This window comes from Callospermophilus lateralis, unplaced genomic scaffold (assembly GCF_048772815.1).
Source record: "Callospermophilus lateralis isolate mCalLat2 unplaced genomic scaffold, mCalLat2.hap1 Scaffold_82, whole genome shotgun sequence".
In the NCBI taxonomy this organism is placed as follows: Eukaryota; Metazoa; Chordata; class Mammalia; order Rodentia; family Sciuridae; genus Callospermophilus; species Callospermophilus lateralis.
The window spans coordinates 1,478,363-1,490,558 of NW_027516260.1; the positions used below are offsets into that span (position 1 = coordinate 1,478,363).

Consider the following 12,196-nt stretch of genomic DNA (forward strand, 5'->3'; position numbering starts at 1 on the left):
ATCATTATGTCATTGCAATTTTCATAGAGTCTAAGGAGTGAGGAAGCATAATTTTTTCTGGTAGTGCACTATACAATTCTGAGAACCTTGCTGTTGCAACCTGAAATCATAAAAACTCTTTACTTAAAACATGATTGGATTTTTCTGGCAGTGTGATGGCTGTCTTTCCATGACTTAGTTTTTGTGCAAACTAGGACTCATGGTGAATGGAAGAACTCATTAGACATTTCTTATTTGAGATTATTAATATCTTTTGATAAGAATTTTGAGTAGTTAGTGAGAGTTGACTGAGAAGTTAGAAGCTAGTTCCATATCTGTGTATAATGTATTAAAAAACACATACACCTAGTCTCGTCCTCTGAAAATGCATCTATAAAACCAGGATAAAATGGATGGAAGAGCTATTTGAGGACTCTGCAGAATAAATAATACCAGGTGGATTGAAAAAGAAGAGTAGAATTCAGAGTATCATCAAAATGGCTGTTACTTTACAGTTTTTTTCTTCCAGTGACCCTAGGACCTGAATTCAACAGTCTGAAACCTAGATAGTGGAGAGAGAGAGAGAGAGAGAGAGAGAGAGAGAGAAAGAGAGAGGGGTAAAGATGGAGATAATCTGCAAAAGAAGCCTGATAGCTGTGACTCAGGATTAAAATCCTTTCCCCTTTTCCCCTTCTCCTTTCTCTCTGTAACTCTGTGATAATGTCATCAGAAGCTGTAGTGGAAGCCTGCAGCTGCAACTCTGAGGGATAGGAAAGTTACTGTCCAATTGACAAATCCTATTGCTTCCACCTTCTTTTCTCTGACTTTCTACAGCTTGGTCTCAAAGCAGATACAGTATCAGAAGTGTGTGACTAAGCAGGATGCTGAAAACTCTAGCATTCTGGTAGGAGAAATGAGAAAGGGTGCCCCTTGAGATTGGAAAGTGGTAATTGTGAATGCTCTAGAAATGAAGAGAAAAGTCTTGGCAGACAGAAGATAAAAAGAAGACATGTAAATGTTAGAACTAAAAAATACAGTAGGTGGAAAAAACTCCACTGGATGGCTGACTAGTAGAGTGTGATGACACAGGGAAAATATCAATGTATTTGAAGATAAAGTAGAAAAAAATTTATCTGAACGACAGTTTTAAGATTGAATAGAATCTCAGTGAAGTGTGAAAAAAAAAAAACATTAGGCATTTTGAGAAAGAATCGGTGCTAAGGAAATACAGAAATAAGTGACTTGAAAACCTCACAGATTTTGTGAAAGCCTAAACACAAATTCAAAAAATCTAACATGGAATAAACCCAAAGAAGCCGATCCACAGAAATGTCATAATGAATCAGGAAAGTAAAAAGAAAGAAAAACGGTCAAAAGCAAGCAGAGAAAAACCATATGTTATTTTTGATAACTGAATTCCTCATCAGAAATTATGTAAATGAGAAGAAAAAGGCAAAATATTTCATAAAATACTGAAAGATAAGCATTGTTTATAAACAGCAAAAATACCCTTTACAAACAAAGGTGACATAAGGGTATTTCCAGGGGAAGGAAAACCTGACAGCATTTGTTTCCAGCAGGCCTGAACTGAAAGAATTCCAAAGGCCGTTCTTAAGACAGAGGGAAATGGTACCAGAATGGAATATGGATATTAGGAATGAAAGATGATAAATGGAAATGCTAGCTATCATAGAAACTGTTCTCTCCATGTCAGTCCTAAAAAAATAAATGGGCTATTGAAAACATAATGTCAATTTATTCAGCAATTTTGTAGTTGAAAGCAAAAATTATGACATGAACTGATGTGGTTTTTTAATGGAGGTAGTAATATATATAAAATCTACAATCGATTTGAAATAGTAATATGCTGATTTTACGTGGATTCTGAAAAGTTAAACATGTTTTATAATGCCTAGAGCTTGTACTTATAAAATAGATGTTAGAATCACAATGGATAAATTAAGATGGAATGTTAAAAAAGTGCTCCAGTAACCTAAAAAAGGGAAGGAAAGGGGAAACAGGAAACAAGCATAAAACAAGTAATAGAATCATAGATGTAGTTCTTACACATCAATAACTACATAAAAATTTTAAATGCTATAAACACAGTAATTAAGACTTTGTCAGAGTACAGTAAAAAATGACCCCACTTTATGTTGTCTCACAGCAAATGCAGTAGTGTAAGTAAATTGAAAAGGAAAAGATGAAAATAGATATAACCTGCAAACAGTAATGAAAGGAAAAATATTTGCTATATTAATGACAAAATAAACTTAAAATACCCAGCATTCAGAGTATAAAAGAATTGATAAAAGGATTAGTTTACTAATCATAAGTGTGTGATTACATAACAGTAAAATCAAAAGTACATGAAGCAAAACTTTACAGATCCTTAGGGAGAAATAGAGAATGCAGTGTTTATAGTTGAAGATTTTAACATTCTTTCCTTAGGAATAGATAGAACTAGTAGACAGAAATTACCAAGAATATAGAATATTTGGATGACACTGCCAACCAACCAGCTAGATGTAATTGACATTTGTAGGATATTTTATCCAACAAGAACAGAATATTCATTTTTTTACAACTATACCTGGAATAGTCACCAAAATACACCACATATTAGTCTTAATACAAATCTTAACGAATTTAAGACAATTGAATGCATACAAAATATTTTTCTCAGATTATAATGGAAATCTACAAGAAATAAGGAACAGGAAAATTTCCGAGTATTTAAATAATTGATAGGGGATGTCTAAGTAATGTTTTAGTTGGGTAAAAGAGGAAGGGGTCATGGAAAATTAAAAATCATTTTCAACTGACAGTAAATGAAAATATAATGTCAATTTATTCAGCCTAAGCAGTTCTTAGAAAAACAAAAGCAGTTCTAGAAAAACAAAAAGACCTCAGATCAATAATCCGTGGTTCCGTCTCAACACTAGAAGATAAAAATGAAACCAAAATGAGAAATTAACAAATTCAAAAGAAAAGAGTAACAACCAAAGTCAGTGAAATTAAAAGCTGGGTTTCCGGCGGCCGGGGGCGGCAGGCAACCGCTGAGGCGACGGCGGCGTGGGTTGGGCTCCAGAGGGCGGTGGCACTTCAGACTCCCCGGAGCGGGAGCCCACACGGGCGGGCGCCTGAAACAAAGGGGAGCGGGAGTCGGGGCGCCGCGGGTGGGCGGTCATTTGGTCAGCGCGGAGCCGGCCAGCGGGTGCCCACGCTTCCCCGTAGCCCGGCCGGCCCACACGGCCTCAGGGCGGGAAGATGCCGCGCGTCGTGCCTGACCAGAGAAGCATGTTCGGGAATGAAGAATTCTTCAGAAAGCTGAGCCGCGAGTGTGAGATTAAGTACACCGGCTTCAGGGACCTGCCCCACGAGGAGCGCCAGGCGCGCTTCCAGAACGCCTGCTGCGACGGGCGCTTGGAGATCGCTTTTGTGGCCACAGGAACCAATCTGTCTCTCCAGTTTTTTCCGGCCAGCTGGCAGGGAGAACAGCGACAAACACCTAGCCGGGAGTATGTCGACTTAGAAAGAGAAGCAGGCAAGGTGTATTTGAAGGCTCCCATGATTCTGAATGGAGTCTGTGTTATCTGGAAAGGCTGGATTGATCTTCAGAGACTGGATGGTATGGGGTGCCTGGAGTTTGATGAGGAGCGAGCCCAGCAGGAGGATGCATTAGCACAACAGGCCTTTGAAGAGGCTCAGAGAAGGACACGTGAATTTGAAGATAGAGACAGGTCACATCAGGAGGAAATGGAGGCAAGAAGACAACAAGACCCTAGTCCTGGTTCCAATTTAGGTGGTGGTGATGATCTCAAACTTCGTTAATAGTAGCACAGCAAATGTGCTGCCCATCTTTACATACACATTGCTTCTAGTTGGCAGAAATAATTCATTATAAGACCAGAAACTGTGATAACTGGAGGTACTACGGTCTATTTCTCAAACCTAAGGCAGTAAAAAACATCACAAACTACCATGGTTTTGCACTATGATTATAATACCTACATTTCTAATTTTTAAAGCATATAGCCAGTAATAATTTGAAATTTTTTTCTATGCAAGCTTACCTTGTTGGCATTATTTCAGTTGAAACTATCAATTTGTAAAGCTCTTTTTTCCTCCATTCTAATTTAAAGTTCATGTCATTTTAAAACAAATTTAAGTTTTTAATCCAAAGGGCTTTCTTTGATCAGTTGCTTTTTTTTTTTATACTTTTAGATGTGTTGGTTACAGTTTCTTTTTAAATAGGCAGTCTTGATTTTTTTTCCTTCATTTCCTTTTGTTTTTATTGTCTGTTGCATTTAAAAACTGTTGATACGTTTGCATTATTTACAAGCTAAAAACCTAGTAGCATAGAACTGTCTGCCACAGCCTTCCTACACAAAGTTTACAGTTGTTAAAGTTGCAGTATCGTTTTAAATGCTAATAACGAGCACCCTTTCTTTCCTTTTTAAACATAAAAATTTAAATTTTATTAACTCTGTAATCTGCCCCAGGTGTGTTTTAGATTCTGCTTTGTAATCATGAGTTTGTGTGGAGATATTCTCCATAGATGATAACATTCTACTGAAATGCCTAAAGAAGTCACAGGCTGGCTTCTGTTTTATTCAGGGATTTTTTTTTAATCAATCAAAAGGGATACTGGAGCTTCTTTATGTATGTAACAACATATTAAACTGGAGACAGTGATGAATCAGCTACAAAGGTAATATTGTATTAAAATAATGTTTAAGATAGCTGCTTTTATGTGTTTTATAGTGCATGCTTTTGTAAAAACAATACTGGGTAATGAAAGATTAGTCTTAGAAAATGTTCATCTGTGCAGAGGATACATTTTCTTTATTCTGGGGGAAAACATTCACAATTATATATGGTATTTTGCAAAAGGACTATTATTAGCACCTTTTGAGATGAATAGTTAAGAATATTTTTTAAATAGGCTTACTGTCAAATTGGGTGCAACTTTTTTTTTTTTTAAATACAAGACTGGAAGAAAGTGCTGAGTCATTTGGCACAAACTTACGAATACTTTTCATGGTCATGTTCATTAAATGTTAATACATTTCTGAATTTTTGCAAAAATGTATTTTATCATAACAAAATGGCATTATTTTGAAGAGTAGAAAAACTGACACACAATTCAGAAAATGAAATCTGAATAAGGTCATTGCATTTAAAAAGCATATAAATATACTTGATTGATGAAGGAGGTGTGATTTTCGATGTATATAGGTCTTTTAATTCATAAACAGATATCCTGTATCAGAATAAAAAATATTTGTTATATATTTGAAGTCATGCATGGTAAGGAGTGTGTTTAAATTGTTATAAACAATAATACATCATAAAAAACCATGCTGATCTTGTGTAACTAAGTACTATGAATGAATTTGGTTGGTATTTGGTGTTGTGCAGCTCACATGTTTACACACTCAGTGCCCTAATTTCCCCTGAGGGAATCGCCTTTTAAGTGATCCTTACAGTGGTGTTTTAAGGTTACTTTCTCACAGAGCTCCTTGGTTTTTGACTTCTGCACTTTGTATTTTTTTAATAACATGATGATGGTACATTTTTCTCTATTGCTTCCAGCTAAGGGCTTTTAGTCCACCAGTATAAGATCAAATGTTAATAAATAAATGTTCCTGTTGCCATTCTTCTGTAAATACTGGATTTCCCTGTGTCGTTTAGTACTGTGTTGCTTCTGTCTGTCTTAATGCTGGCATTAAGATTATAAGCCCTTTTTCTCCAGTAGTTCAGGCCTTGAAAACTACTTTTTTTAAGTTATTGATGCAATTTGATATGTTTTCATAATCCATATTTAAGCAAAATTACATCATTGTATCAGCTTTTCTAAATTCATCTCCATCAAAACTTGCCTTAAGCTACCAGATTGCTTATGCCACCATTAGCCATATTGTGTGTTACATGTTTTACTTTCACAATAAACTTATGTGTAGTGAAAAAAAAAAAAGCTGGGTTTCTTTTTCATAGATCAGTAGAAATTGATTATCTTTAACATTATGATAGAAAAGATAAGACAGGAAGAACCAGTGTTATCAGTGAAAGAAGGAATGTAGTTAGTCTACTGGAATCCAGAGGACAATGAGGAAATGTAGAAAGCCTCTCTGGACATAAATTTAACATTTTAGGTGAAACGGACCAGTTCCTTCCAGCAAACTTCCAAACTTTACCTAAGATGAAACAAATAAGCTTAATTAATTCCTTATTAAAGAAGTTGAATTCAGCTGGCCTTGGTGGTGCATACTTGTAATCCCAGCCACCCAGGAGGCTGAGGCAGGAGGATCTCAAGTTTGAGGCCAGCCTCAACAACATAATGGGACCCCAAGAAACTTAGGGAGGTCCTGTCTCAAAATAAAAAGGATTGAAGATGTGGCAGAGGTTAAGTACTCCTGGGTTCAATCCCTGATTTAAAGAAAAAATAGTTGAATTAATAGTTAAAACCTTCCAAAAATATTCAAACCCTGAATAGTTAAAATGGTCAAGCCTATGAAATATTTAATGAAAAAATAATATTATTTCACTGACGATGTTTTCCAGAACATGAGAAGTGGAAACACTTCCCAACTTTATATGAAGCAGAATTAACTGATACCAAAACCAGACAAAGACAGTAAACAACAAAGGAAGAAGGAGGAAAGAAGGAAAAAAAATTGTGGACTAGAATACCTCATAAGTATAGTTGTGTAAATTAAAAAAAAAAGGGAAAGTGGATCCTACTATTCAAAAACAGAATAATATACCATTACCCACAAAATCTATAGTTAATGCCATAGTTAACGATGAAAGCATGAAGATTATTTTCCTCCATGAATGAGAATAAGACAAGGATTTTATTAAATATTTTTCTAGACATCCTGATCAGTGTTAATATGGTAACAGAAGGACATAAAGGCATACAGATAAGAGGCAATGTAGAGAATCCCTCAAAAAACCTGAAGTTTAACAAGGTTCCAGAATGCATTGCATTTACCCTTCCCTGCAGTTTTTTTTAACTTTTTTTAATATTTATTTTTTGGTTGTAACTGGACACAATATCTTTATTTTATTTATTTATTTTTAATGTGGTGCTGAGTATCTAACCCAGGGCCTTCCATGTGCTAGGCGAGCGCTGTACTACTCAGCCACAAACCCAGCGCCCCCTGCAGTTCTATTTCTATGTACTGTTGCCCTTCTGTGTTTGCAGGTCCTGCCTCTACAGGTTTAACCATCTGTGGATGGAAAGTATTTGAAAAAAAAAATTGTGTCTGCACTAAACACATAGTCTTTTTTCTTGTTACTGTTCTCTAAACAATATAGTATAACAACTGATTATGTAGCATTTATATTGTATTAGGGATTATGAGTAATTCAGAGATGATTTAAAGGATATGGGGGCCGGGGATGTGGCTCAAGCGGTAGCGCGCTCGCCTGGCATGCGTGCGGCCCGGGTTCGATCCTCAGCATCACATACAAAGCAAAGATGTTGTGCCCGCCGATAACTAAAAAATAAATATTAAAATTCTCTCTCTCTCTCTCTCTCCCTCTCTCACTCTCTCTTTATTTTATTTTATTTTTTTAAAGTATATGGGAGGTTGTGTATCGATTATATATAAACACTATGCCATTTTGTATGAGGGACTAGGGCAACTATGGATTTGTTATCTGTGGGTGGTTCTGGAACCAAATTGCTCTGAATTGTGAGATAGCTTACTAGCAATGTACAATTAAAAAAAGTAACAAACCCAGTTCACAGTAGATCCAAGGGAATAATATACTTTATACATATAACATACTAAACAATGATGAAGCAAATTAAGAAAGACCTAAATAAATGTAGAAGCACACTGTGTCTAGGGATTGGAAGATTAAAAAAAATTTTAAACTGTCAGTATTTCCCAATTTGATTTACAGATTTTTGAAGAATTCCATTTGCAACTCTAGCAGTATATTTTGTAGACACAGGGAATTAGACATCAGGATTTATGTGGAAAGGTAAAGAAATAAACTATTGAACCTTCAATATAAAACATAGACAACCTTCCTGATCTGAGGTTAGGCAGAGTCCATGACATAAAACAGCGTGATCCATTAAAGAAAAAGTTAATAAACCAGAATTCATTAAAACTAAAAATTTTGTAGTATAAAATCCAAAGTTAAAAGAATGAAAAGGTATGTCGTGGAGCTAACTATGAAATCAATATAATATTTGGAAATCACCAAAGAACTTGTCTCAAGAATACATAAGTAACTAGGGCTGGGGCTGTAGCTTAGTGGCAGAGCACTTGCCTATCATGTGTGAGGCACTGGGTTCGGTCCTTAGCACCACATAAACGTAAATAAATAATTTGAAAAATATATATGTAACTCAAAAAGCAATAGGGAGTAAAGGAGAAAAGTAATAGCTCAATTGAAAAATAGGCAAGCTTGAACAGATCGTTCACCAAAGAGGATTTAAGGATCTTGAGTAAACATCTGAAGAAAATATTCAACTTCATTAACCTCTGGGAATTTGCAAATTAAAATGATAATGAAACATACACATTGTAACAGCTAAAATTAAAAACAAAAAATTGTACAGTACTGAGCTCATGAGATATGGATCAATGGAACTGTCATAGGGTGATGATGGGAATGCAAAATGATAAAACCACTTTGGAAAATAATTTGACAGTTTCTTATAGAGTCAATCAACAATTCACTGCTTGATATTTATGACAGAGAAATTAAAATATATGGTTACACAAAAACCTGGCAACAAGTATTTTAAATGTTGTATTCATAATTGAAAAAAAAACTGGAAACAGCTGTTGACAGGTGAATACAATATAATGCATTAACACAATGAAATAACATTAGTAACTTAAAAGACAAAATATTCATGTATGTAGCAAATTAGTTGAATCTTGAATGCATTATACAGAATCAAGGAAGCCACTTTTAAAGATTCAGTGATCAATGTGATTCTGTTTACTTAGCATAAATTAATATGAAAAGATGAAACTGGTTATAGAGAACATACTAGTCTTTGCCAGATGTTAGCTTTGAAGGGAGTATATGATTTTAAAGGCAAAAGGGAGGATTGTTGTTGATGTCGTGTAACTGGTTTGCTTCCTTATTGGTACCGGCTCAAGAATCTATACTTGTGTTATAATTTATAGACTGGAATACCAAAAATTAAAAAAAAAAAACAATTTTATTGTATGATAATTTACCAAGTTTTTATTTTTTAATCTCATGCTAACATGTCTCATTTCCTTTTGTTTAAAGCAAGCAATGAGTTCTGTAGTAAAATTTGAAAGACAAAATGTATTCCTTATATATAAAATGTCTGGCCAATATTCTTTCTGACATTTTATAAATTATTTTAGTTCTTAAAATTTTTTTTTTAAACGTACAAAGTAAGGAATGATAGCATATTTCTAAAAAATAATGGCTTAAAGAGGAAGTTGCAAGAGAAATTAAGATGTTTGGACAAAATAAAAATAAAAGCAGCTCATCATAATTTGTAGAATGCAGTGAAAACAGGGCTGAGGGGAAATTTGTAGCATTAAATGTATTTATAAGAAAAGAAGAAAAATCCAGGGTTCGGGCAGCGGCGGCGGCGGAAGGAGCCGGCGGTGTGAGCGCTTCCGCGGCCCCCCTCGCAGCTCCCCTCTGGCGGGCGAGAGGAGCTGGCCCTCGGAGCGGTTGGTGGGGACCTGCGGCTGCTCTCCTCTGCTGCGGCTTCTCGGGACCCTGTATCTACGAGCTGGCCCGCTCTTCTCCGGCTCGGGTGTGAGCAACCAGCTCGTCTGCCCCTCGCCTCTCACGCTCCTCGCCGCCCTTGCCTCCCCCTTCAGGAGGAGTCCGCCGCCGCGGGCCCCCTTGTCCGGTTCCGCTCGTGCCTGAGGGCCGACCCCAGCGCCGCAGGTGGCTGAGCGGGCAGCCGGCGGCGGGGCGGGAGATGGTGGGGTGGGCTCCGGCAGGACCGCGCCGCCGCCCCCCCCCCCAGCCTGGGCTTGGCAACCCCCGCCGGCCCCCACCGAGCGGAGCTCTGCTTCCTCCTCGCCACATCCCTGAGGGAAGCGCCGCCTCTGCTCCCGGCTTCTCCGCCCGCCCGCTTCTTCCTGGCCGGACCGACCCCGCGGCGCTCCACCCCAGTGGCTGGAGGAGCAGCTCTCCAGCCAGCCTTTGCAGCCCCTCTTCCATTTTCCCTTTTCCACCCGGCCTCTCAGGATCTCCCTTGCCGGGCGCTGAGGTGAGGGAAGAGGCTGGGGTCGCCACGGCAAAGATTCCTGCTGCCACCCCCCTGCGGGGGTGGCCGGGGTTCCCGGCTGGGGGGGCACCGTTCTGGGTGAGGCATCCACCATGGTGAGGCCCCTGAGCCGCTGCCCCCGCGCCCCCCCCCGCCCCCGCCGCCGCTGTCTGTTGCCCCTCGGTGCTGCTGCTACTACCCCGCCTGCTGTTGCTGCTCCATCTCCGGATCGGATCACGGTGAGGGAGATGAGCGAGGAGACGGCGACTTCTGACAACGATAATAGTTATGCACGAGTGCGAGCTATGGTGATGACCCTAGATGACTCAAGTGGTGGATGGTTACCCCTTGGAGGGAGTGGACTAAGCAGCGTCACTGTCTTCAAAGTCCCTCATCAGGAAGAGAATGGCTGTGGCTGACTTTTTTATCCGTGGAGAGCGACTCAGGGACAAAATGGTGGTTTTGGAATGTATGCTTAAAAAAGACCTTATTTATAATAAGGTCACTCCAACATTTCACCACTGGAAGATTGATGACAAGAAATTTGGCCTTACCTTTCAAAGTCCTGCTGTTGCTAGGGCTTTTGATAGAGGCATTCGAAGAGCCATCGAGGATATTTCTCAAGGATGCCCAGCATTGAAAAATGAAGCTGAAGGAGCTGATGACTTACAAATAACATTTGGACAGCCAGGCCTAGACATTCAGAGCAGAAGTGTGGAATATGTACAGCGGCAAATACCCAAGGAATGTGGAAGCTTAACGACCCAAAACAGGGTCCCTTTGAAATCAATCAGACATGTCAGCTTTCAAGATGAGGATGAGATTGTCAGAATAAACCCTCGAGATATCTTAATACGTCGGTATGCAGACTACAGACATCCTGACATGTGGAAAAATGACTTGGAGAGAGATGATACTGACTCCAATATTCACTTTCCTAAACCAGACAGTAAAAAGTCAGACTATCTCTACTCTTGTGGGGATGAGACTAAGTTAAGTTCACTCAAAGACTCTGTGGTATTTAAGACACAGCCTTCTTCCTCATTAAAAATTAAGAAGTCAAAATGAAGAAAAGAGGATGGTGAACGTTCTCGCTGCGTATACTGCCAGGAAAGGTTTAATCATGAAGAAAATGTCAGGGGAAAATGTCAGGATGCTCCAGATCCTATTAAAAGATGCATATATCAAGTTAGTTGTATGCTCTGTGCACAGAGCATGTTGTATCATTGTATGTCAGACTCAGAGGGAGATTTTTCTGATCCCTGTTCATGTGACACTAGTGATGACAAGTTCTGCTTACGATGGTTAGCCCTGGTAGCTTTGTCTTTCATTGTACCATGTATGTGCTGCTACGTCCCTTTGAGAATGTGCCATCGCTGTGGTGAGGCATGTGGGTGCTGTGGTGGGAAACATAAAGCTGCTGGATGAAATGATCCAGTGCCAAAAGGAGCTTAAAATCTTTGTTTCCAGGAATTAGCTAACTTGGTTTTGTGGAAGCTTTTGGCAAGCAATATGGAATCTTGTCTGGTATCACTGGGGCCACACGTGAAAGAAGCAGAACTCATCAGTTCTTGGCATTTCACAGATGCTAGCCATGCATTTTTTTCCTTGAGTGCATGGCATGTTTCATTACAGGTTGTAGAGTATTTGCAGAAGGAAATCATTTTTGGCTATTGACTATAAAAAGTCAGCATAAATATGATCCAACAAAAAGGGATTAATTTTTGGCATTTTTGTATATTTATGCATTAGGTGATGGGAATTTAAAGGTTTGAATTCATGAACTAAAAATAAAAATGCACTAGGGGACAGTTGATTTCAATCTAAGAAAAGTTAACACTTGGGAATTATAAGAAGTAAAATAAGTGCAACTAAATCATTTATTAGTTGTTTTTCTGAAAGCAGTTTTATGTATAAATAACAAAATGTTTATATTTAACTAAATGTAAGGTATGAATTATTACATATTAAACC

General features: G+C 38.3%; 1 protein-coding gene and 1 pseudogene across 4 annotated transcripts; both read left to right on the plus strand.

The window, feature by feature from the left end:
• Positions 1–3,249: 3,249 nt before the first annotated feature.
• Positions 3,250–3,935, plus strand: LOC143380401 (core-binding factor subunit beta). 4 transcript variants are annotated; one of them, XM_077108471.1, is made up of 2 exons: positions 3,250–3,657; positions 3,745–3,935. In XM_077108471.1, exons 1-2 carry the CDS (start codon positions 3,250–3,252, stop codon positions 3,811–3,813), a joined length of 477 nt encoding a protein of 158 aa, XP_076964586.1. In that variant the 3' UTR covers positions 3,814–3,935. The 4 variants fall into 4 exon arrangements, with proteins under 4 accessions (XP_076964586.1, XP_076964588.1, XP_076964587.1 ...); XM_077108473.1 differs by having other exon boundaries at positions 3,250–3,531; positions 3,649–3,935; XM_077108472.1 differs by having other exon boundaries at positions 3,250–3,414; positions 3,532–3,935.
• A 6,535-nt stretch (positions 3,936–10,470) lies between these two features.
• Positions 10,471–11,721, plus strand: LOC143641022 (sprouty-related, EVH1 domain-containing protein 1 pseudogene; annotated as a pseudogene).
• The last annotated feature ends 475 nt before the right edge of the window (positions 11,722–12,196 follow it).

What these genes read in the sequence shown, in the direction of transcription:
- LOC143380401 (XM_077108470.1), top strand. Translation starts at nt 3,250, where the DNA reads ATGCCGCGCGTCGTGCCTGACCAGAGAAGCATGTTCGGGAATGAAGAA.